This window comes from Nilaparvata lugens, chromosome 11, assembly GCF_014356525.2.
Source record: "Nilaparvata lugens isolate BPH chromosome 11, ASM1435652v1, whole genome shotgun sequence".
Lineage (NCBI taxonomy): Eukaryota > Metazoa > Arthropoda > Insecta > Hemiptera > Delphacidae > Nilaparvata > Nilaparvata lugens.
This window is the reverse complement of record NC_052514.1, coordinates 38,515,224-38,542,562: the sequence shown is the minus strand read 5'-3', so window position 1 is coordinate 38,542,562 and position 27,339 is coordinate 38,515,224. Positions and strand designations below refer to the sequence as shown.

Here is a 27,339-nt window from a genome sequence, read left to right as displayed (position 1 = left end):
TGAAAATGGAAAGAGAGTTGAAAGAAATGAGTTACACAATATTATCTCATTGATACAAAAACTTTTATTTATTTACAGGTTATTTTAAGAGGATGGTTTGTTAGAAAATAGAACATTCACACATACATGTAGTTCAAAACGTCAGTTTGAGTTTGGAGGGAAGATATAGATTCAAAGATTCATAATTATCGTTCTACATTCACAAATTGAATAAATATAGAATATAGCTGCTTCAAACTCGAATTTCAGTTAAGAGAATTCATGTTCCAGTAACCCTAAAAGTTAGGACTGATATTCAGTCTTTGAAGAGTAGATTCTAAAAATCTCATGATTTTGAAAGAGAGTATAAATATGGAGTTAGTTGCTTCTATGATAGCTACAATCATCTCCTGCTCTCAGGTGATGAGAATTTAATAACGTGAAATTCATTTATTGCCAATTATTGCCAATTAGAATATTCAAAACATATCACAAAATCTTTATAATATGTCATATCATTAAAGAATATAAATAAATAAGCATAATTCGATGCAAGACTAACATTATTTCTGCTGTATTTTTCACTTCTAGGCTCTGTTCCGGAGATAGTTCATCTTGGAGAACATTGTTTAGAGGAACTGAGAATCGGAACTTCTATTCTGTGGAAGAAATACAAAGAATCGAGCACTCTTTTGAGTGTGTTCTTTAGATGAAAGCTTTGAATAACCAATCTATCGATTTTATTAGATTGAAAAATCGATAGTTTTATATCGATAATGTTTGAGGAAATAATCGATTTAATTATCGATACTTTCTGATGGAAGGTACTCTCCAAGGTGCATCAGTTTTGCATACAGTGACCATACAGACACGCTAGTCACGACTGCCCTCTACTGGTCATCTTTGGAAGGAGGTTTGGTAGCGAGGTAGGCGAGAGCCTTGGCGATTGCTGGTGGGATGGGTGGAGCAACGGGAAGATGGTCTCCGGAAGGCTGGTAGCCGTTCTCGTCAGCTGTGTACGTGAGTCCGTACGTTTTGCCGTCATCACCCACGTACGAAAAGGAGCCCTGTGACACTTCGCCGGCGCCATCCGGAGTCTGCTTCAAGACGCCGTCTTGGGTGGCACGGGTACCGTCTCCGCCTTCGAAACTGTAGGAAAATAAGGGAGGATTCATCAATTTTTGGGAAAAATGAAAGAATATTGAGGCAATCGCACACAGCCAGAAAACAGACATATTATGCAGACTAAAGCCCCGCACTCATCCAATTTTTTTCGTACGGTATTTTGCCGTCATTATAAATTCCATCCTATTATATTAAGCGGGCAATTTCTGTATTTATATATCTGGTTATTTTTATATCTGGTAATTTTTATATCTGGCTATTTTTATATCTGGTTATTTATATTTTACCGATCTCGAAAACGGCTCTAACAATAATTATCACGAAATTTGAAACATATAGTAGGTTTATGATATAAAGATTCGATTACACTAGGTCTCATTCTTTGGAAAACTCGCTGAACGACATTAAAAGGATAATTCATCCTTGGAAAACAGATGATAATTTCGTCGTCTCTCGATAACAGAAGATGCGTGTGCCTGTGTGGGAGGGAGACAGAATTATTTCCAGCTGTGTAATCATAATCAATCAGCGAGAAATTTTATCTAGTTACACAATTTAATCGATTCGATAAACATAATCTGATTTGTTGACATGACATGATAATCCTCCTAAACTGGACTATATTATCATAATTTTCAAAGTTGATCATTATTATTTGTTGACAATTTCAAGTGATTAGTGAGTGTTATTTTGTTATTCAATTTGGTTTGTATAGGCCTATGAATTAAACATTTTTTCGTTTTTAAATGTTTGAACAGAAAATTGAACCTGGTGTTGAAACTCACATCAAATTCTTCATCAATTTTGAATTAAGCGCCTTCCCGCTCCGTCTATTGCCAACCCAACAGCCATTGTCATTAAATATTCTCGATTTTGTCATTATTGTATTCTGTAGTTGTATTTCTTGTCTGATTTTGTATTATTGAATATTTTTAGTGCCTATCCATTTGTTGATTGTAATTTCAGTGGCATCAGTTGTAATTTAATCATGAGCAGTCCACTGCCAGCTGTGCGGAGTGCATGCAATGCTCCACCTGGATTCAAGTGTATGGAACATAACCTAATTTCTGGACTATAATTATATAGTGTAGGCCTATAAATCAAAATTCGAAAAGAAACAGTTTTGGGCTGTGCCACAGTCTACTATAGATAGATCCAAAGTATCTAAAGTAACTAATCTAAAGTAAGCCATGGCTGTGCCTGTTAGTACTTCCCCAATCATTTTAAAGAGTTGTGTTCGGTTTATCAAAAGTGAAATAAAAAAAACGAGCGAATCTCGGTGCCCCAATATTTAGATTGAACAGAATATGATTTGAAACAGAAGATGTTTGTCAAGTACCGCTTAATCTGGTAGAATTCATAAGAACGGCAAAATTCCGTACGAACAGTAATCGATGTGTTTGTGGGGGCTTTATGCAGACTCATGCAGACAAAAATCCCTTCCCAGGTGTTCGAATTTTGCAACGCACTTCAGGTCTCTTCACACATAGCTACCCTATGCTACGTTAAAATACGTCCTATCTCCCAATGTTAAATCCAAGCTATGTATCTGTCCCGTTCACATTTTAAGTTTTCATTTAACATTGGGAGGACGTATTTTAGCGTAGTGTGAAGAAACAATTAAGGTAGGTGCACACAGATCGTCATCGGACGGACGGCACGGATCGGCCGATTAGATTTGATGCATTGATTTGGATAGGTATGCGCACTCCAAATGAAAACAATGCATCAAATCTAATCGTCCGATCCGTGCCGTCCGTCCGATGACGATCTGTGTGCGCCTACCTTTAGACGTCTGTCTCGTATTACATCTGCTCACGTCTGTCTGCTTTGAGATCAATTCAGAAGAGATGAACTGTCTGAAAATAACAATAAATGCTTCAAACTACTATCTCATCTTTGATTCGAGAGATATAATTATAGAGTGAAGAGAGCATAGACATACACTGATACACTCATAATAGGAACAGAAGACATGGAGTAAAGATATTTAAGATGTAATCTTGAATATTATTTGTATCTGCAGGAGATCAAACCACAGAAAAACACAAGGAACTTCTGTTCTTTACTTTGTGATTATAACCATATCACTGTTTCAGTACTTCTTCCAGTCACACAGTAACATTTCTCTTGTCATAGTTCACACATCATCCGCTAGGTAGCGCTAGCTGATGGATGTTCATTATCACACACACAAACGTAGAAGACACATAAAGATTGCTCCCTGCTGAAGAGAAAGAGTAAACGAGAGTCTGGAGGAGTAAGATGAGACGATGAAGAAGAAGATAAAGAGGAAGAAGGAGAGGGAACGAAGAATACATCGAAAGATAATCTTCTACTAAGAAGAAAGAGAAAACGAAAGTGTGGAGAAGTGAGATGAGAAGAAAAAGGAGAAGATGAAGAAGAAGAAGGAGAAGGAGAAGAAGAAGAAAAAGAAGAAGATGGAGGAAGAAGAAGAAGATCAGGAACGAAGATGTGGAGGAGGAGTAGGAGGATGGGGAGGAGGAAGAGGGAACGAAGAATACATCGAAAGATAATTCTCTACTGAGGAGAAAGAGAAAACGAAAGTGTGGAGAAGTAAGATGAGACAAAAAAAGAGAAGAAGAAGAAAAAGAAGATTAAGATGAAGAAGAAGAAGAAGAAGAAGAAGAAGAAGAAGAAGAAGAGGAACGAGGATGTGGAGGAGGAGTAGGAAGATGAGGAGGAGGAAGAGGGAACGAAGAAGACACCGAAATATAATTCTCTACTGAGAAGAAAGAGAAAACGAAAGTGTGGAGAAGTGAGATGAGAAGAAAAAGGAGAAGATGGAGAAGAAGAAGAAGAAGAAGAAGAAGAAGAAGAAGAAGAAGAAGAAGGAGAAGAAGAGAAGGAGGAGTAGTAGGAGGAAGAGGACAGAAGGATGATTGCACGAAGCAGTTGGAATGCTGGTCACTTTTGCTTTCTACAACCTTGGTTGTTTATCCTCTTTAATTCAGTCAGGTATTCTCTATTTTTACACGTCTCGCTTAGCTATTATATAAGATGCACGCTAATAGGCATTATTGTGTGAAGGTCAGGTCAAAAGGTATCCGACTCTTTCTCGTCAATTGTTTTGCAATCACTACATAAATTCCAATACTGAGATGCACCTGAGATTATGCTATTCCATTTAAAATGGCATGGCATAAAATGTACCTGAATATTCTGTACCTTTATGGCAATGGGAGAGACTTTACATACAAGCTATATAGCATGTGAACACACTGCACATACAAGTTTATAAATAATTTAGCTCTAAATAATATAGCATGAGTGAAATATGTTTCAAAGCAACTGTTCTTTAAAAGGGGTTATCTATATATATAAAAGCGAAATGGCACTCACTCACTGACTGACTCACTCACTCACTCGCAGAACTAAAAATCTACCGGACCAAAAACGTTCAAATTTGGTAGGTATGTTCAGTTGGTCCTTTAGAGGCGCACTAAGAAATCTTTTGGCAATATTTTTCAACTCTAAGGGTGGTTTTTAAGGGTTTTAAGTTCGTCGTTTAGCATGTATATTCTTCTTCTCCCAATCTCTTAATTATAATTGAAATTTCCATATCATATGTTACTATAGAACTATAATCTAGATAGGGTACCTCTTCGAAACAGTTGTTAACTGGTAACTAAATTAATAATTTTGTCAGGTTGGCATTAAGTTGAGTTGACTTTGTTAGGTTGGCACCAAGTTGAAGATTTAAATGCAGTTATCGCGGATAAATGATTGGGCACTGCTACTTCAATCCTGGGAACATTATATTACTAGCCGTCAGGCTCGCTTCGCTTGCCATATCCGTTTAGCCAGACGTTCTGTCTGGACCCCCGACTGAATTGTCCTAACATATGATAAAAATGCTCAAATGAAAAATGCAGGCTCGCTTCGCTCGCCTGCTGATCTCATTCTTGGACGATCCAGTCGGGGGTCCAGGGGACGGAGCCCCCTGGCTAGACGGATATGGCGAGCGAAGCGAGCCTGACGGCTAGTCAATAATACTTTTGAATTATACTCAATAGTCCAGTCACTATATTCATTGGTGAATGCAATTTATATTGTAGTTCTGTTTTTTTAATATATTATTTGGGTACATAAGAGAAGTCCAGAACCAATTTCTTCGTGCAAAATTTCCTTGTGCTAGATACAGAGTGGCCCAAATATCTCTTATTTTCGGCTCATTTTCCAGTTTTCAGCTATTTCTGCCAAATCTCGTAATCGGACAGAAAAATTTGCTCTTGCCTTTTTTCTAGAAAATGTAATTCTGAATAAAATGAAATCATTCCGAACTCTCTATCACCAAAGAGTACTGAGTTATGATTTTTCAAAAATGAGTGAAATTTGAAGAAAAAATCAATTTTGATGAATTTTAGTTTTTGATCAACAATATCTTCCTGTTACCATTTAGATGTATGATTCGAAATCCCTCTGGGCGTATTTTTGTGCTCTACAATCTGAGATCAGGTAGAGCGCTATATCTCATATAGATTTCCAGGTACACCTGACAACAATGCTCCTTGTGTTGTGAAAAACACCTAATTTTCAGCTTCAATCATCACCACCAACTACAATAGTCTCCACATTGATATTTCACACAATGACATAAGCTCCTAAGATTATGTTCTATGAGAATCACCCGTTAGATGCACTTCATTTCAGTATTTCCTAGTTGGGAGGAGCGCTTAAGGACACCTCAAGGATCAAAATTTCAAACACTTATAACTTTTGACACAATGCTCAGATTTCATCGTACAACACTTCATTCTTCTCGGCTTTTCAAGGCGGTCCAAAATCATGCATCATAAGTCAAATTCGGTCGAAGAGTGGAAAATTTATTGTTGAGTGTACTTAACCGGCTTTTGTCCAACCGGGCGTCATTATTGCGTTTTCATTATGAATAAATATTCGGATGGACACGTTAAGCCGTCTGTCCCGGCTGCCTAGCAAGCAGTCTTTAGGTCATGTCAGAGGCCCTGAAATTGATCAGTTGCGACCTGAAAACTCTGACACCAGACCTGAGCCATCCAGGTCACTCGATATTATTATTATTTTCATTATGAATAAATATCATCTCATTCCACCAAACACTGTACCTACAATTGATATTAAGGTTCTTAAACATTGTTATCGATCTTATGTTGATATATACCTACCTTAAGTGATTTCGAAGTGGTTTGTAATGTAGTAGGTAATGAGTAGTTAAGTAGTTTGGTAATGTTGGAAATGTTGAAATAAAACTTTCATGCCTCACTCTACGACGAAAATATTTTTCCATGAATCGTTTACAGCAGGTGATAGAGGAAATTATATTGTACATTTCAAGATCAAGTAATGATTTTTATGGAAAGGGGTCACCGAGATAAATAACTTTGAATATAGAAATTGGCCATTTTTGCGTATTGGAATATAGGCTTAAATTCCAACCGTGCTCAATTTCACGAGAACGAATCAGAGAAGGCTTTTTTGAAAAGACGGCTTCTCTAATTGGTTCTCGTGCTCAATTCCACGAGAACGAATCAGGGAAGCTCTTTTGGATAGTTAGCTTCTCTGATTGGTTCTCGTGCAATTAGTCACGGTTATAATTCAACTGGCTTCTGTGCAACCGACAGAACTATTACAAATCTCATTTGAAAAAACACAAACATGTTTCAACTGAAGATGCTGACATTATGGGTGTTGTAACATACTTGTGTAGGTCTTCTTTTTCAAATGAAATCTGAGATACAGGTATTTCAATACATTTTTGTGTTTCCCTATTGAACGTCAAACTCTGCCAAATTTTCTCCAAGTTCATCGAATTTTAAAGTCATTTTATAGTTGGGAAATTGGAATTTTGCAGTACGGCGCCAGATGTCCAAATCTTTCTGAGCAATTTGGTGTCCAATTTTCATGATTATCGGTTGGAAAATAGCGTCCGAAACACGCTAGAACGAAGTGCCTGTTTCAGCCCTTTTTCCGAATTATAACATTGCTCTTAAGAAGTTTCTCTCTGATGAAGACTACTAATATCATTGAAATCCATTTCGCTCTCATCAACTTCAAACATTGAGAAAATATAACTTTAGCAGATATTACATGGTATAGGTCGTTTATGTTTCAAATTTCAAGCCGATTTTTTGGCTGGAAAGCCAAAGTGCTGGCGGAAAAGAGAGTAAGAATAGCACAAATTGATAAGAACAATATGAAAATTTGTAGTTTCCTTTATTATTTAAAATATCACAACGACTAGCTTCGACAATAACTTAGGTCATTTTCAATTTGAAACTAGTCATTGTAATTGACTGAGTGAAGTGAGGTCTAATATTCAAGTCGACGGTTGCCATTTCTTTTAATGTTTGAATGTTTGAATATTTGAATGTTTAAATGTTTGAATGTTTATATGTTGCGCATTCACGACGAAACGCGGTAATAGATTTTCATGAAATTTGACAGGTATGTTCCTTTTTTAATTGCGCGTGACGTATATACAAGGTTTTTGGAAATTTTTTATTTCAAGGATAATATAAAAGGAAAAAGGAGCCTCCTCCATACGCCAATATTGGAGTAAAAATCAGACTATAGTATTATTCATCATAAATCAGCTGACAAGTGATTACATAGATGTGTGGAGAAGCCAGTCTATTGCTGTATTTCCATAAGGTCTATAGTTTCACCAGGTACTTGTGAATGAGAATACTGCGTGAGGTCTACTGTTCACAGAGCTACTAGTATTCTAAATAATGAAGGGTACTACAAGTTTTCATATTGTTCTTATTAATTTGTGAAGAGGTAGCCGATTTAAGTGAAGTATTTTTATAAGAATAGCACAGTATGAGAGATTACCAGCGTCACACATCTTCAAGATTATAACTACTAGGACTATCGGCTTGAGTTAGGAGTGAAATTTTGAACATAAACGTCCTTCTCTGACAATGATTCAATTTAATATCTTGCCCTATGGTATGAGATTTTTTTTTCAAATTTCGAATTCAAATTATGTTCTAACATAAGAACAACAAACAAGCTTGATTTCTTTCAATGCCATCTTTTCTGTATGCTTTAAAGTAGTCGGAGCTCTAACGACAGTGTAGTTGAAGTTTTTTCTTACCTGTAATGGTATGTTCCATCAAAGTTGATATCTTGGTCTTGAGCTACAATAGGAACTTGCTGTTTGGCCGAACCCTGGGGCGCCGCCATGATTGCCTGAACGGCTACCGCACCGATTAGAAGAACCTGGAGAGAAAAGAGCAATGATCAACATGATACGTAACAAAATAAATATTACAGATGGAAATTGGAATTAAATAGAGTATGCATTGATTCAAATGCTAATTAATAATATAATTATCAATTAACGAAAATCCTAAATAAATGCTGTAAATCACCCCGGAGACTTCTGCTGGGTTAACGCTAGATGGAAATTCGATGAGAACTACTATCCAAAAAAATTACGATTATTTACTTTTATTTATAAAATAAATATTTCATTACAATATGATAAATAATATCCTATGATTATTCACGGTCACACAATGAATGGAAAATGATTATAACATGATTTGAGAAATGCATGTTAGAGATCAGAGTATGAGGGACGTACCTATGAACGATTTTTGAGAACGTTCTTAACCAAGCACGGTTGGTAAAATTCAGGAAACTATTCCAGTAGCTTGTTAGTTGATCAAAACGTGCTTGGCTCAGGTTTTCTTAAGGCTGTGCAAATGCTAAAAATAAACTTTCTACTCCCGATATTTTCCGAAGTTTTTCGATTTCTATATCATCTAGCTATCAAAATGAAAACGTTTTCTCGGGAAACCATTTTTTTTCGATCATTACTTTTCGAGATATGAGCAACTGGACTTTGAATTATTGGGACAGAACATTTCAAATTCGGTACGATAAAAATCCATGAGATTTAGAGGAGGAATTCTTCATGATATTGTTGATGTAGTCAAACAAAAATTTCCGGAAATATCAATTTCTGGAAAAGTTATTCAATTTACCAAAAATAACTCAACTAAGAGTCATTTCTGGTTATTTCTAGTGCCTGAATTGAATAACTATCTTGAAAATTGATATTTTCTAAAAATTTTCATCTTACTAGATCAACAATACCATGAAGAATCTATTCCCTAAATCTCGTGGATTTACTTCTTACCGAATTTGAAATGTTCTGTCCCAAAAATTTAAACTCTAGGCGTTCATATCTCAAAAAGCGATGATCAGAAAAAATGTGTTCCTGAGAAAACTTTTTCATTTTGATAGCTAGATGATATAGAAATAAAAAAACTTTGAAAAATATCACGAGTAAAGAGTTTATTTTGAGTCTTTGCACAGCCTTAAACCTCAAGGGTCTTTCATAAATACGGGACTTTTTTTATAGATCGTCGACCAAGAGTTAACAATAGGTGACACAATATGTCTGCTTCTTCCAGGGGATGAAGTTCACCTAAGCTCCAGGATTGTGCAAAGGTGATGGAAAAGATGAAGGGAACTTAAAGAAGAATAATTTTGAACCAAACAATCAACATAGTACACTAAGGTGATGTCCAAGTTATGATGGCAGTGGAGAAAGATAGGAGGAAAGCGTTGCCCAACCTCTGTCTTGTCAATGCCTTCTATAGAGAATAGCTGGATACTAGTATATTAAATGTAATAAAAATGGTTCATCCATGTTTAAAATGATCTATTTGTAGAGAGAATATATTTTCAATGATTAAATGATAAATTTCCATAATCAAGAATGAAAATGTTGACAATTAGTTACTCTTATACATTGTTCAAAATCGATCTGGCAACATTGCAGGGCTAGAGAAAGATAGCGCTATCTGCTTTGTATAATGGTAGGCAAGGATAACAACACCAATGTTGATCAAATACTGCCATTATAACTTGGACATCACTATAGAAATGTAGTACAAGAAGTAGTATCACAAGATGCACTTTATTCTGCTCAAGATGCACGAGCTAATAAAATACCACCATAGAGAAACAATAGCATAGATAGATATCCCATGATATAGGGCGTTTATGTCGCAACTTCTACTGTTATCTCAAGCTGATAGTCCACGTAGTTCTTTCCTGTAAAGCTTTATGACGCTGGTAGTCTCTCATATTGTGCCGTTCATAAGCTTTTACCCGGTAAAAACAGTAAAAATCGACAATAATCGACAGTAATCGGCTTGAGATAACAGTAAAAGTTACGACATAAACGCCCTATACCATGGGATATTTACTTACGCTATTGTTTCTCTATGATACTACACAGGACTTAAGTGAGCCACCAACTTGTAGGAGTTTGTATGGATACAACTTCAAATTCTATCTGTATGCATTGCTTCGAACATTTCACTTATTCTCGTGACTGTGTCATTTTTCGTGACTGGGTCGCGGCGGTCACCCGTGACCCATAGCACATCACTCGTGACCCAAGGCACACTCGTGACCCGGTCTGGACCAGACGCCGACTGACCTACGACCTCTGATACGAGGGCTGTTCGAGAAGAACAAGCGGGAACCGATCTCCTCTTGTCAGAGGCGTGATATTGTTTCATGGCTCGATGCTAGATCATCTAGCAGGTAACCCGTGCTTCACAAGGGTCTATTTTGAAGCTTTACAAACGGAAAAATTGACGTAATGAAGTCTGGGAGAATTGAAAGTAGGTCTATAACAATCCTCGGTTAGTTAAGAACTTATATATGCAAAATTTCAATGAATCAGTTGAGTAGTTCAGACGTGATGATGTGTCAAACATAATTTTCCTATACCGAACGTTCATAAGCAATTTCTTTCCTTTATTATAGAAATAGCAGGTAACCCGTGCTCCGCAAGGGTCTATTTCTGAACTTGACAAACTGAAAACTTGACCGAGTGGAATCTTTAAGAGTTTGAAGTAGGACTAGAACCATTTCCGGTTAGTTAAGAACTTATATGCGAAATTTCAAGTAAATCAGTTGAGTAGTTCAGACGTGATGATGCGTCAAACATAATTTTCCCATTCTCTATAAGCAAGTTCTCTCCTTTATTGAAGTATAAATTATAATGGAGAGGCGATTCTCTCACTTTTGAACACTCAACAACAATTCCAACTTTCTCAATTCTTTCAAAACTCGTCTAATATATTGACCCTTTTCTGAATGAGGGAGTTTTTTAGAAATAAAAATGACATGATTAATAGAAAAAATTCACATGGAAACTGACAATAATATCCAAATTCAAACCAAATCAATTCATTTCTAACATTTTTTATTAATTGAAAAATTGTCACGAATATTGATAGCCTATACAAGATGATCGAATATAGATAATACCGGCACAATAGAATATGATAGGATATTGATTGTGTAAGATTTTATAATTTTATACAACTATAGGATGAAAAATGAGCTAGCCACTATATCTTCAATAACATTTTACAATTTATACAGAGCATGAAATTATCATCGTTACTGAAATAATTACCATATAACTAAGAAAATCACAATTAATTTATTGGAAGAATGATTGAACTATGATGAGTTGAGTGTAGAACGACTTTCATACTTCCATTTTAATTCCCCTATTTTTTCAACTCATCCAGTATTGGTCTTTTCTCTGAATAAGGGAGTTCAAGGTCATAAATGGGCAATGATTGAAAGGAAAAATTCAAATGGAGACTGAAAATAATTGATTTGAAGAATAATTGAATTATGGGAAGTCAAGAGTGAGATAAAATATCGAAAACTGTTGAATATTGAAGACTAGCAGAGCGGTGCTCTGAAAACTTGACAAACTGGGAACTTGACCTACTGGAATCTTGAAGAAATAAGACCTAAGTAGAACCTAATAAGACCTAAAATAATCTTGAAGAATCTACTTGAAATAAGCCTATAACCATCCTCGGTAAATTAAGAATATATAAGTGGAATTTCATGTTAATCAGTCCAGTAGTTCAGACGTGATGATGCGTGTATTCGTGTATTTCCTATCCTTGTATAATATATGTCCAATATAATTATCGATGAGAAGTATAAAAACAAATAACCACAAAGAAGGAGTTTAAGAACATTGAACAGACAATAATTGAAAAAAAGGAAGAGAAACTTGAAAAACTTGAAGTTTGAGGAAGATTTGGAACAATAAGTCAAAAACCAAGCATCATTTTTTAGCAATTTTTATTAAAATCACAAGTGAATTTCCTCATTTGGATGGAGAACTAAGAACTATATAACAAGAAGACGAACTTTGTTTCTGAGAAGGAAGTTGTAAAGTGAGTTAGAACAATAGGTGTTAATTGAAAAACCAATTTCAAGTGATGTTTTGACCATGATATTTGGATACAGCACTGCAATTAGCAAATTAGCATACTTCATAAAAATGGTTCATGTTCTATTTCGGGATGTGAGATACAATTAGAGTAATTGAAAGAGATGATTACTAGGTTGGAAACATGTATAATTATACTGATCAACTTCCGTTGCAGTATGAAAAACACGATTTTAAAACAATCATCTAAGAACTCTACATAGGAGGAAGATTCAAATAAGATTCTGTCATGAATTATGTGGCTCATTTATGTTTATTCTCTTCATTAAAGACAAGCTATAGATATGTTATATTCCATCCCCATGAAGATGATATTACAGTTGTCAGTTATTATCAGCTATTATGCTACAAAATTAAATTTGTTTTAGTTGGGCTCAGAATGGGATTTTGCTCCATTTATAATAATTGTAGCATTAATGAGTATCATGTTGTATATATTGAGAGAGTTGAAACTTTTACTAGATCCCATTAATATCCTTCATTTGTCTACTGCAACTCATTTGGATTTGACATTAAAGGGAATAATCCCTCACACATTGTAATTAAAATATTAAAAGATTGAGAGTGATATTTGATATCCAATCCAAATATATAAAATATTATAGATTCAAATATTCTGTATATCCGATTTTTTATACTCTAGTCTACATAATATCAAGTCGTATAATGGAATTAGTTCTTCACTGCTATGATCCAATTAGGAAACACCATTTCAATTCCAATTGAGACTGAGTTTTTGTTGGATATAGATTCAGCACTAATAATATTATTGCAAATTTTTGGTGATTATTGTTTCATCCAATCTTCAAAGTGATGCAATGCTAGCCGTAATATAGTCATAACTATAACTGAGAGGAGAGGATGTGTTAAACCATCCATAGCTCGTCGTTCATCATTTTCTTTTCTTGTAACACGCTCCAGAACAGAGAGTCATCATAACTCTCCAATTAATAGAATCCAAAGGCTTTTCAATCTCTTTTCTGGGCGCCTAAACGTCTTTGGGTGCTCTCGTGGCAGATTTCCGCAACACTCTGAAGGGTTTAATTTAGGATAGATATTTGTAGCCAGGTTTCCGTATGACATTTTTCTTTCTCTCTTTTTTTATGACTTTTTCTTCTCAGTGCCCACATGATTCTCTGTTATTTCTGTATTGAATGGTTTGTACCCATGCAAGATATTTTAAGTGCATATTTTCCCACCTCCCTTACTTTATTTTGGAAAGTAGTTTCAGCAATAGATAGGATTAAATAGATTTAGGATAGATAGGAATCCTAGCTATAAGATAGGATTTTTTGAAAATAAAAACACATATTTCTTTTGTTAAGACACTTTTTTTGTTATATAATTTATTTTGTTCTTATTTTATTTTACTCTTGTTTTATTCTCAGCTTTATGTTCATTTCAAATCTAATTTTTTGAATGAATAAAGTTGTAATGTTTCAAGGAGACATATAAGGGTTTAACCTGTTGTCTCCATGTATGTATTTATGTGAATAAATAAATAAATAATTAAATAAGCTCAAGGTTAATATAAATGTGTAACAGAGAACAAAAAAATATATATATGAGTTCTAACCAACTACTGAATAGATTCAGGTGAATCTTAACTGGAATACAGTTGAGAATAAGGTTATGATCCCACTGGAATTAACTTTTATTATCACAGATCTAACCTATATATCTGTTTACATTCTCTATTCTATTACTTTCTCAATTTGCAAGTTGAGCATCACAGTCACCTTCACAGTATTTATTTATTTATTTATTTATTTATTTATTAGAACAGTCACAAACACGATAATTATTTGAAAAGAGAAACAGGCAATTGCCCAAAACTTCTTCAATTCCTTGATTTTGGCACATAAATAGTCCAAAGTGAAGTTAAGTTTAAAATTTCTGTTTTCACCAAAGATTAACACTCAGAGAATACGTATTCGAGATATGACTGATGAATTTTGAATTTCGAAGGGTTGATAAGAGCCGGAAATAACACTGAACAATCCGAAAGTTTCGATAATATAAAATTAAAATTCCTCAAATTCAAATTCATATTTATTTCCACAAAGTAGTTACAAACATAACTATAAAACACAAATGCAATTCACCACAATCAATTCAAATAAATAACATTCCTTACTAAAAAATAATAAATTTGACAATAATAGCATTAATACTTCTATTCCTAACTAGTAAGAGTTATAATGCACAATCAAACTGAATGGATTGAGGATTATCATATCATATTTAATACTTCAAATAGCATAAGCTTGGTAAATCAGAATAAGGTTATGTTTGCAGCGAATCACACAATTTATGCTCCTCAGTTAGAAATCACATCGTTTCTATCTACTGTTCTGGAGAAAGAAGAATATTATTCGTCAGAATTGGAAAACAACAATCTTCAAAAATAATGATCCAGTTGTCCACCCAGTTGTCTGATGATCTGGGAATATTGGAGATCAAAAATCAGAATCGATTGGAAAACATTGAAACTCTTCCAATAAATCGCAAAAATTAGATCAAACTGAACAGAGAGCTAAAGAACTCATTTGAAAAATAATGAGAATCATAGTAACTGGAATCGAACTAAGGTATTGAAAAATAACATTTTTTTAAAATAATGATTTACCCACTTCTGTGATGATCTGGGAATATTGGAGGTAAAAAATAAGAATCGATTGGAAAACATTGAAAATCTTCCAATAGATTGGAAAAATTGCGTCAAAATTTATCAAAAAGATACAAAGCTGATTGGAAAATACTGAGAATCATAATAGAAACAGTCATAATCGAAATAAGGAATTGAAAAATAACATCTTTTCAAAATAATGATGCAGTAATCCACCCACTTTGGTGGTGATCTGAGAAAATTGGTCAAAAATAAGAATCGATTGGAAAACATTGAAAATCTTCCAATAGTTTGGAAAAATTGCGTCAAAATTTATCAAAAAGATATAAAGCTGATTTGGAAGATACTGAGAATCATAACTGTAACAGTCAAAATCGAACTAAGGAATTAAAAAATAACAATCTTTAAAAATAATGATCCATCCACTCCTGTGAAGATCTGGGAAAATTGGAGGCCAAAAATTAGAATCAATTGGAAAATATCAAAACTCTTAAACAGATTAGGTTGAGCTTGAACAAAGTACTACAAAGCTGATTTGAAAAAAAACTGAGAATCATACCAATAGCCAAAATTAAACTGAGGAACTGAGAAATAATAATCTCAAGAGAATAATGATCCAGTTATCTACCCACTTCTCTGATGATCTGGGAATATTGGAGGTCAAAAATTGGAATCAATTGGAAAATATCAAAACTCATCCAATGGCTTGAAAAAATTAGGTCGAGATTGAACGAAGAACTACAAAGCTAATTTGAAAAATACTGAGAATCATAGTCAGAATCAAACTAAGAAACTGAGAAATAAGAATCTTAGAAGAATAATGATCCAGTTATCACCCTACTTCTTCAGGCTTTTCTAGCTACTAGCTTCAGGCTTCTTCCAAGGCTCTTCATGGATTTATCTGTGAGATTTTGCATGTAAATAAATAAATAAAATAAAACTTGAAACTACTTCTCTGATGTTCTGGGAATATTGGAGGTCAAAAATTGGAATAAATTGTGAAACATGGAAACTCTTCCATGATTTGGGTCTCTTGAATGGCAAAAATTGGGTCAAAATTAGTGAATATGGAGCTAGAAAGCCAATTTAAAAAATACTATTACTAATCATGGTAAAAACGACAACTACATCACACGAAAAAAATACTAATCATGGAAATAGTTGGTGCATCACTTACCGAAATCATTTTGAAAATTAGTTGTGAAATTGATGCAGATCGCGTGCTCTGTGATGGTCCTTGGATCACTACACCCTGATCAGACAAGTGCAAGATCCCCGGTTAAATACTTGCCTTGCAACATGCGTTGGATGAGAGAGGGGTGGGGAGCCGTAGGGCTTCATTCACTCTCTCTCTCAATCTCTCTCAACCTCTCTCAATCTTTATGGCTCTCCAACAATCCACCCACACTCTCACACACTAACACACTCTCTTTCTTACTCTATTACTCTCCTATTCCCTTACTCTCTTACTATCTTACTCCCTTACTCTCTTACTCCATTACTCTCTTTCCCTCTTACTCTCTTACATTCTTTTCTCTCTTACTCTCTTACTCTCTTACACTCTTTCTCTCTTACTATCTTACTCGCTTACTCTCTTAGTGCCTTTCTCCCTGAGCGTCTCTTAATCATTTCTCTCTTTTTTCTCTTTCACTCTCTCATATTCCCTCCCTCACTTACTCACTCCATCTTTCTTTCAACAAATATCTATATGAAGCAGCCACTCTTCCTTCCAATGTCTCTGGAATTTATCCACTCTTAAAACTCTCATAATCTCTCTCATCCTCTCTTTCTCTAACTCATTTAATCTCTCTTACTCTCTTTCGCTCTCTCACTTACTCTCTCTCTCTCTTGCTTTTTCATATCATATACAGTTCAATAATTATTTTCTTAGTCTATATCATGTAAATTCATCTATAATTTTGCTGTATTGTAAGCTATTGTATATAAGTGTATAAGACAGTATATATTGTAATCTACATAAATAAAGTACTCAATCAATCAATCAATCAATCTCTTTTTGGTAGAGAGTTAGTGGGAAAAATACTTCGAATATTCTTTCCATAGAATGGACATTGATATGTCCAAAGCTCCGCCAATTTATGTAGATGCACAACAAAATAATTATCTATAGGTATTATATTACAAATTACTTTTTCATATCATATACAGTTCAATAATTATTTTCTTAGTCTATATTATGTAAATTCATCTATAATTTTGCTGTATTGTAAGCTATTGCATATAAGTGTATAAGACAGTATATATTGTAATCTACATAAATAAAGTACTCAATCAATCAATCAATCTCTTTTTGGTAGAGAGTTAGTGGTAAGAATACTTCGAATATTCTTTCCAAAGAATGGACATTGATATGTCCAAAGCTCCGCCAATTTGTGTAGATGCAAAACAATATTATCTATTTTATCTATAATAGTTATTACAAATTGTTTTTTTTTCATATTATATACAGCTCAATAATTATTTTCTTAATTTATATTTTGTAAATTCATCCGTAATTTTGCTGTATTGTAAGCTGTTGTATATAAGTGTATAAGTCAGTATATATTGTAATCTACATAAATAAAGTACTCAATCAATCAATCAATCTCTCTTTCTCTCTCAATCTCTCTTCTACTCTTGGATACAATGCAATATTGTATTCACTATTACTCATTCTAATTTCATTCATTTATCCCATAATTCTAATATTCAAATCAACTAGTTTTCAACTTACTGAGTAGAGTTTCTTATTTGAACATTACTTCGAGTTAAAATTCCCAACAGCTCTAATCCATCACAACCCGGTCGTGTGTTAATGGGGAGGATATTTTATATCCTTCTTAGAGAATCGACAACTATTTGTTGAAACACCGCCGATTTATGAAGTTACATCACATTATTATATTATCGTTATTCTAATTATTGCATTTCTATATTTATTCTTATTGATTTATTATTAATAAGTATTATAAAACTAGTTAGGTTTATTATAAACCTTTCAATAATATTTATGGTAGAAGATCCCTAGATTATGTAATTCCCTACTTATTTAACAGACTACCTCCAAATATTCGCGATTACTCTAAGAAGGATGTAATGTTGTATCTCAATAATAACAGCACAATCAATTTATAAAATTAATAATATTACAAACGTACTCATAATTTAAGAAACGTCAAGTTAAAAAAACGACAGCATAAGTTTACATTATTAGTATTTTTCAATTTTTGCTGGCTGAAGTTTTGAAATTTTCCTTTTATTGTCACTGCCGCCTGCCTCAACGATAAAAATGTACTATTACTTGTGTAAAACAATTTTCCCTTATTATTTCATTCCTTTTTAATTAATTTTCATTTTCCCCTTTTTTCATTACTGTAATTCTGTATCAAAATCTGATGTATATTTCTTATTTTATTTTTGCATTTTGTATCAGTTTTCTTTCATTTTTTTACTTAAAATCTTTGAAGTGTAATATTTATTTTGTCTAAGTTTATTTATCTTTTTTAACTAATTTTTTTCCTGTAACTGGGCACCCGCCGAAAAACCTTTGGGTTTGGCAGGACCCTCAACTGTTTGAATTGTGAATAAAAAAAAAAAATAAAATAAATAAATTTATACTTTGTGAAATTCGTTGAATAACTAGCACTATCGTCATTGAATGTAATTAGTGTATAAGCCAGTAAATATTGTAACATACATAACTAAAGAGATCTAATCTAATCTCCATCTTTCTTTCAAAAATAAAGTAGTCACTCTTTCTCCCAATGCCTCTGGAATTTATCTTCTCTTACAACCCTCATAATATCTCTCATCCTCTCTTCCTCTCTCTCGCTCACTCACTTTCTCTCTCTCACTCCCTCAGGCTCTCTCTCACTCCCTCAGGCTCTCTCTCTTTGCCTCACTCCCACTATTTCTGAGAAAGGAGTGAGAGCACTCAATGACTCATTCTCTCTCTAACTCTATCAGTCACCCTCTCTCACTTTTCAACAGACACTACAGGTATTGAAGCATACACTCTCTCACTCTCAAGCACTGATATATATATAGTGATATTCACTGAATAATATCAGCATCCTTCATACCGTATATTAATGCTTCTTATTCAGCAAATGCTGACTTAGACAACCAATTCACTAATACTAAGACACTAAAATACTAATACTATTGCTTTGAAATACTAACATTTGAACAATAATGTACTAACACTGAAGCAATAATAGAGTGAGACACAATTATAGACGGGCGTTTCACTCTGTTAACTTATCGAGGTATATACATATACATATATATATATATATATATATATATATATATATATTATATATATATATATATATAATATATATATATATATATATTTGTAGGTAGGGGGCGTTAACACCGAGTCCCGATATTGTACTTAGACAGACACTAAATTAGAATTATTGCTTCTTAGGAATAGAACTAATCATCCACGCTTTCTTGCTCATTTTTTCGTTCTCTGGCTTCCTTTCTCTTTGTATTGTCTGTCTCCTATTCTTCTCTCCTGTTTCTCTACTTTGGATTAATCGTTAGTTGTTTGAGTGGTTTGATTGTAGTATGGTTTGTGTTAATGGTTCTCATTTTATCCATTTCCACAAAATCATTAATTTTATATAATCTTATTACTAAACAAAAATCCAAATTAAATGCTGCAAAACACCCCGAAGACTTCTTCAACTACAAATATTGACAACAGTCTAAACAGCTCGATGGACAAGGGAGATTGAAAAAAAAACATGCATCGATGGGGCATTATCAGACACCCCTCTCTGTGAATGTGGTGAGGAGCAAAGCATTAACCACACCACTACAGAGTGTTCTTTGTTTAGATACCAGAGAGGACAACAGAAATTGCATTTAGCAGATGACGAGGCTATACTCTGTCTCAAAAACTTGAGAATACTAGTATGAATTGTTTATAATGAAATTTAGTATGTTTGTTATGAAATTTTATAAGGTCATGGCCGCTCCAGTCCTCCTCTATGGTAGTGAATCATGGGTTACTACGAAGCCACTTGAAAGTAGAGTGCAGGCAGCCGAGATGAGATTTCTCCGAAGAACCAAGGGATGTGACAGAAGAGATCATTTCAGGAATGAAGATATTAGGAAAGAATTGAAAATCTGCAGCATGAATGAAAGAGTTACGGAGAATCGGCATCATGGAGGGAGCATGTTCAAAGAATGTCAGCTGAAAGAATACCATTTAAAGTCTATAATTATCAGCCAGTGGGCAAAAGAGATGTTGGCAGACCACGCAAGCGTTGGCAATAATAGGATTTTTTTTATGTTTATTTGAATAATTGGCTAGATGTGAGTCGGAACAGGTTAAAGCCTAATCCTTGTTTGTAAGAAGAAGAAGAAGATGAATTGTTTAATTTTTTCCATTTCTTTCTATTATTATTTGTCTCTGCCACTGTATCCATACGACATGATCTAGATGGAAATTCGATGAGTACAATTATTCAAAAATCATTTGTCAGCCCGGGCTGACATTTAATTTGGATTTTCGTTCAATGATAATGATTAATTCATTGAATGAATGGTATATCTCAGTAATTTTCATCGATATATTGAATTATAATTGTTCATAAACCTGGGCAATTTGAATGAGTCTCAAGTTTTCTTGGATTCCAATAACTCATCATTAGAATCATCATCATTGACTTCTGAATGGAGAATATTCAGTGTGAGTTCTAGGATGATAAAGTGACAAATATCAATATTGTTCTTAAATGAATGTAATCTCCAGGGAATACGTTATCTCACAGTAATACAAATATATGGAGCCTATCAATCCCAGATTGGAGATTCAATATGATTCTTATTTATGTGTGTGGTCAGCTCAAAAATCTTCTTCCATAAGGATTACATGTGAGCTTTAAAGGACCGTAGGAAAGAGTCCTGAAGTCTGATCATAAATTTGATAGGCCATAAACCTGCTCCTGAACATAACAAACACAACTAAACAAAAATCATCAAATTCGGTGCACACATAAAAACGTTATTGAATGTCAAAATTTGATGCTCGATTTTTATTTATATAGATGATTTAACGGATATCTATCACCATAATTAGTACTGAATTACCCATTCTGTAACAGGATAAATAATACCGTAATAAACTCAATTCATAAATCAACTGAGAACTAGCATAAATAAATGAATCTATTCAGGAGATTCAACTAAGAATAACTCACATACTCCCACCGTTACAGACAAATATATCCTAGTGAACAGTAGACCTCACGCAGTATTCTCATCCACAAGTACCTGATTGAAACTATAGACCTTATGGAAATACAGCAATAGACTGGCTTCTCCACACATCTGTGTAATCACTTGTCAGCTGATTTATGATGAATAATTCTATAGTCTGATTTTTACTCTAATATGGGCGTATGAAGGAGGCTCCTTTTTCCTTTTATATTATCCTTGAAACTCAAAATTTCCAAAAACCTTGTATAAATTTCGACGCGCAATTGAAAAGGAGCATACCTGTCAAATTTCATGAAAATCTATTACCGCGTTTCGCCGTAAATGCGCAACTTATAAACATTTAAACATTAAGAGAAATGCCAAACTGTCGACTTTCAAACCTTCGCTCGGTCAATGAATCTAATTATTCAGGAGATTCAACTAAGAATAACTCACAGACTCCCACAATCACATGAATTAATAAATTAATTTATTCAACCAAGGCTGATCAAATATAATAATAAATGCTGCTGTTGTATAAATTAGAATTGTAACCGTTTTAGGCGTAAACCTGTGGTACTATCCTGTTAGTAGTGTAATTCTGAACGATTGATTGAATTGAATAAATTACTGACAAATATAAAACATCTTTTACAGTCATTGTACTCATTAGCCGTTACATAATAGTAATATATTTGTAGTTTCCACATCATAAGTCATAAGCCTAGTCATAAAACTAAGATGTATGCGTCTTCAAGGTAAGTTAATTTGGAGAAATCATATGTATGGGCTTGGCTTAGTTCATCCTCTCTTTCTGTAATAGACATAGACACCCACGTCTATTAGTTTTATGACTGTGTGACATGAGCTATTGACATCAATTTCTTGTGAGGATGAAGCATGAAGAAAATGGAGAGAGAGAGAGAGAGAGAGAGAGAGAGAGAGAGAGAGAGAGAGTGAGAAAGAGGTATATAGAGTGAGGGTCCAAGGTGAATTCAGATTCAGATTCAGATTCTTTTATTCATGTGTTTAACAAAACATAATTCACTTACGTTCTAGCGTTAAAAATAAATACCAGTAGCGGTAAAATGACATGGTGAATCATATTAAACTGATGAGTTCTACAATAATATTGAGCAAGAATAATGATGAAAAATGCAAAAGTTAAGGTACTACTGTAATGTTTTCATATGAAACGGTGAAGTTTGGACCTTGAGAAGTCCATTCTCAGAGAGGGTATCAAGGATACCCTCCCCTTCAGCACTTAACCGTGAAAAAAGAAAGTTGAAAATTCAAACGAAATATTATGTCTAAGCGAAAAAAATGAAGAAAAAAAATATTAATAAGTAAAAACCAAATCATAGAAACGATAAATCATTTAGTTAAATCAATTAACATAAAAAAGTAAATAATAATAAGGGGAAAAAATAAAGAAAAAGTTAATTCCCAATAATTAGAAAATCAATATGATATAATAATTGGAATAATGAGGGAGTGAAATTTATTATTAGAAAAAAGATATAAAGGAGAGAGAGAGAGAGAGGTTTATATAGTGAGGGTCCATGGTGAGGGAAGGAGAGAGAGAAAGAGGTACATAGAGTGAGGAACCATGGTAAAGGAAGGAGAGAGTGAAAGAGGTTTATAGAGTGAGGGTCTATGGTGAAGGAAGGAGAGAGAGAGAAAGAGGTACATCGAGTGAGGAACCATGGTGAAGGAAGGAGAGAGTGAAAGAGGTTTATAGAGTGAGGGTCTATGGTGAAGGAAGGAGAGAGAGAGAGAGAGAAAGATAGAAAGAGGTATATAGAGTGAGGATCTAGTCTAGGGTGAGGTTTCTGTCAGCATACCTTGAAAGTTTGTTGTCAACGCTTTCCAATTAACTGAAAACTACTCAAGAAAGTCAGGTATTGAAAATGATAATGATAGAAGTTTATTTAATTGGGATATCCACAACTTGAAATTGAAATATTTTTGATCCACTATTCTATATTAGGTAATATTATCTGCAAAAATAGAATTCTGATCACGGATCTGAAAGAAAATCACTATCAGTCCATTTCAAAATCAAATCCTGATATATTCTGTCAAAGTTGCGATTATGGAATGTGAAAACAAAAAAGACATCGAGAAATTTACTTTCGACTGGAGAAGATGAATTCTCATCAACTGTAGAATTGAAGAGCTTTTGAATAATTTAATTCTTGGTTAAGAATCCAAATTTTCAACTCAATGTTTGCTTTTTTGTATTATTTTTCTCTCACAACCATTCTATTGATGAGTTATTGTTATAATTACTTAATATTGTACTTCTACTATGAAAGCAGTATAATATTCGAAGTATAAAGACCTACTTCTTAATATTAAATATATTATGAAGCTTCTCAAAGCTCTGATGAATGAAGGAAACTGATATTTAGATTCCACAAATAGGATGGGGTATTACAATAATATCAGAAGAATTATCATGTCCTACAACATAATAAATCTATTTCATCAACACAGGAAAATTTATCTATCTATCGATAGAATTCATCCAAAATATAGATTTATCTATATATATATAAAAGCGAAATGGCACTCACTCACTGACTGACTCACTCACTCACTCACTCACCCACTCGCAGAACTAAAAATCTACCGGACCAAAAACGTTCAAATATGGTAGGTATGTTCAGTTGGCCCTTTAGGGGCGCACTAAGAAATCTTTTGGCAATATTTTAACTCTAGGGTGGTTTTTAAGGGTTAAAAGTCCGTCTTTCAGCATGTATATTCTTCTTATTCTCTTAATTATAATTGAAAAATGTCCATACCATATGTTAATATAGAACTATAATTTAGAGAGAGTACCTCTTCGAAACAGTTGTTAACTGGTAACTAAATTAATAATATTGTCAGGTTGGCATTAAGTTGAGTTGACTTTGCTAAGTTGGCATCAAGTTGAAGATTGAAATGCATTCATCGCGGAAAAATTGATTGGGCACTGCAACTTCAATCAGAGCTATCCCTGGGAATATTATATTACTAGCCGTCAGGCTCGCTTCGCTCGCCATATCCGTTAAGCCAGACGTTTAGTCTGGACCCCCGACTGGATCGTCCTAACATATGATAAAAATGCACAAATGAAAAATGCTGATCTCATTCTTAGACGATCCAGTCTGGGGTCCAGGGGCGGAGCCCCCTGGCTAGACGGATATGGCGAGCGAAGCGAGCCTGACGGCTAGTCTATGGACAAATCTATAATGAATCTATTGTGTGTTGAAGTAGTTTACTTTATCTGCAATTGTTTCTTGCTTATTTGTTAACAAACTATATTCACTCACAAGAACTACTTTTCAATAAGTTCTCAATTTCATTCTTCATAGAACCAGCTATTTTCAAAATAATCCACTTCGTGCATTTAATATTTCACAATGAAATTCTATAGTGTTATTCACTTCATTCTGTCAGTATTCCTTATAAGTAACAGCAATACTCTATATTCAACTAATACTGCCTGTCAGCTGTATGGATGTTGATCTGGCAGTATTTCCCGTTAAGTGAACTCATTGCACCTAATTCAAAAGATTCTGACACTTTGTAGTGAATCTCAGCATAGTCCACTTCAATCAATTTGCTAAACAATAGAATCCGGATAATGATCGGCTTCATTCAGGCAACCGGCAAATATATAAACTAATATACAGAGATAATATAATATGGACTGCTCATTGCAGCAAGCGATCGTATTCGACGAATTGCAGTTATAGTAATGCCAGTCATGAAAAGTTCATTCACGTCTAACCTTTGCAAGTTATTTACATCAATGGAGAGTCAGCAGTCAGCAGAATCAGCTATATCGATCAGATTTGCGCCAATTGAATTTTATTTAATGAGTCGCAAGATTATTATAGGTGGAAGTTACATTCTGTTTTTGTTGAGTGGAGAAATAGGAGAAGAAGAAGAAGAATAAGAAGATGATGGAGAAGAGGAAAATAAGATGACGGAGGAGAAGAAGAAGAAGAAGAAGAAGAAGAAGAAGAAGAAGAAGAGAAGAAGAAGAAGAAGAGAAGAAGAAGAAGAAGAGAGAAGAAGAAGAAAGAAGAAGAAGAAGAAGAAGAAGAAGAATAAAAGAAGAAGAAGAAGAAGAAGAAGAAGAAGAGAAGAAGAAGAAGAAGAAGAAGAAAGAAGAAGAAGAAGAAAGAAGAAGAAGAATAAGAAGAGAAGAAGAAGAAGAAGAAGAAGAAGAAGAAGAAGAAGAAGAAGAAGAAGAAGAAGAAGAAGAAGAAGAAGAAGAAGAAGAGGGTGGAATGAGGAAGAAGGAGAAGAAATCTTTCTCGATAGTAACTCCAAGGAAAGTGGATGGACGTTGTGATAAGGTATTGAGACATTTGTTTGTTTGAAAATAGAAAAATTCATCGTTCGGATGAATGATAATGAAAAGAAGAATGAGAAGGTAGGAGAATAATGAGAAAAAAATGGAACCCAAATCAGTCAGTGAAAGTCAAGGATAAAAACGAGAAGATTGAGAAGTATAAGATAAGATAAGATGAGAAGAGGTAATAAGATAAGATGAGATAAGAAGTAAGAAGAGACACGAGAAGTGAATTTCACCTTTTTAGGCAAAGAAATGACCGGTCAATCACAGGCAGTTTCCCTAGTCTGACACCTACTGCGACACGCCTCCAAACTCCTCCTACTCTCTTCTGATTGGTCGACACGTCCAAGTGACTGTTTCCGGACTCGGCATCTAGATAGCACCACATGCTGGTTCAATATTATACATCATTATCATTCTTCTCTGTTCGTTGTCAAATACTTCAGACTTGAGTAAGTAGAAACTTGCAGATGTGATTTTTTTTAATTGGAAGAGACAATTTTTAAAACTCTGTCTCAAAAACAAAGGAAATGATCAAGAATTGATATCTTATAGGTTTGATCATGTGCTTTTTTGTAAATTAATGTGTGGATGAATAAAATAAGCAATCTCAATATAGCTAGAGAAAGAAGACTTTCTCAAAACCAAAGAAAACTATTCGAGATTGATTTACCATCGATTCGATTTTGTGTTTTTACAAATAAGTGGATGAATGGATATGATTGGCAGTCTTTCAATAAGCAGAGAAGAATGGTTTTAAACAAAAATACCAGGAAATTGTCAAAAACCACAGATTCATTGATACTTAAAAAGACCGGTTTCGGTTGTTACACTATTGCCAATCTCTGATAAACTAGTGTATCAGTTACTCAGTTTATCAGAGATTGACAATGGTGTAACAACCGAAACCGGTCTTTCAAAGTATCAATAAATCAGTGGTTTTCGACAATTTCTTAGTATTTTTATTCAATATGTATAATCATTACCACAATATCAACTTTTCATCTACACAAAAAGTGAAGAATTGTTTACTTGAAAAAAATATAATGATTCAGGAAATCAACCTTCGTATTTCGTTCATAAATTCGTGATATTTCTATCAATATAAACAGCTGTGCTTAGTGAGAGAAGTTGTGTGTATTTTTGGGTTCAAAATTTTATAAAATAACTTGATTAATTCAATATGGAGTGATAATTGAGTGTTATATTTAAATATAGTTTGGTGTTTTGATTTCTATAAATTCAAAATGTTTAGCTTGTGTAATAGAATTGGACTCAACACGAGCTTTATTCGACATTAAATATGTGTCTTAGTAACAGAGATAACAGATTATAAATATTACAGCTGTTTTATCATCACAATCTTCCCCCCTTAATATCAATCGGCACTCGTGGGGTATGGGGCGAGCTGGCGAAGTGAGACTGTCGATTCTCTGCCGTCGTTGTGGCGAACAAACGCATATTCAGGGTTACTCTCGATTAATTCAACTTTTTCAACTTACGATTCTTGTTTTGAGTTTTTTTGTCATCTTCTTCAACCATACTGGTCCAGGTGTCAATAGCCAGGTTGGTAATGGTTTCCATTACTTGAGTTTCTTGCATGTAAAAACATCCGCTCATGTGGTGTGCAGTTGGTGCTTGTGCATAATAGGGAACGAATAGAGTTAAGGGCATCGGGAGAACTTGTTCCCAGTGACTGTTGTTCAAACCTCTCGATTTTAGGGCTAGCATCACACTTTT

At 34.1% G+C, this 27,339-nt stretch overlaps 1 protein-coding gene across 1 annotated transcript; it reads right to left on the bottom strand.

Annotated features, from left to right (window-relative positions):
• Positions 1-44: 44 nt before the first annotated feature.
• LOC111055738 (endocuticle structural glycoprotein SgAbd-3) lies at positions 45-16,370 on the bottom strand. The gene is made up of 3 exons (XM_039438402.1): positions 16,210-16,370; positions 8,207-8,331; positions 45-1,128 (listed from the first exon to the last, which is right to left on the bottom strand). The coding sequence occupies exons 1-3, from the start codon at positions 16,216-16,218 to the stop codon at positions 870-872; spliced, it is 393 nt and encodes a 130-aa protein (XP_039294336.1). The 5' UTR covers positions 16,219-16,370; the 3' UTR covers positions 45-869.
• Positions 16,371-27,339: the final 10,969 nt, after the last annotated feature.

What these genes read in the sequence shown, in the direction of transcription:
- LOC111055738 (XM_039438402.1), bottom strand. An exon ending in GATGGAACATACCATTACAG is followed by an intron (nt 1,129 to 8,206) that starts GTAAGAAAAAAC and finishes ATTTTCCTACAG; the next exon opens with TTTCGAAGGCGGAGACGGTA.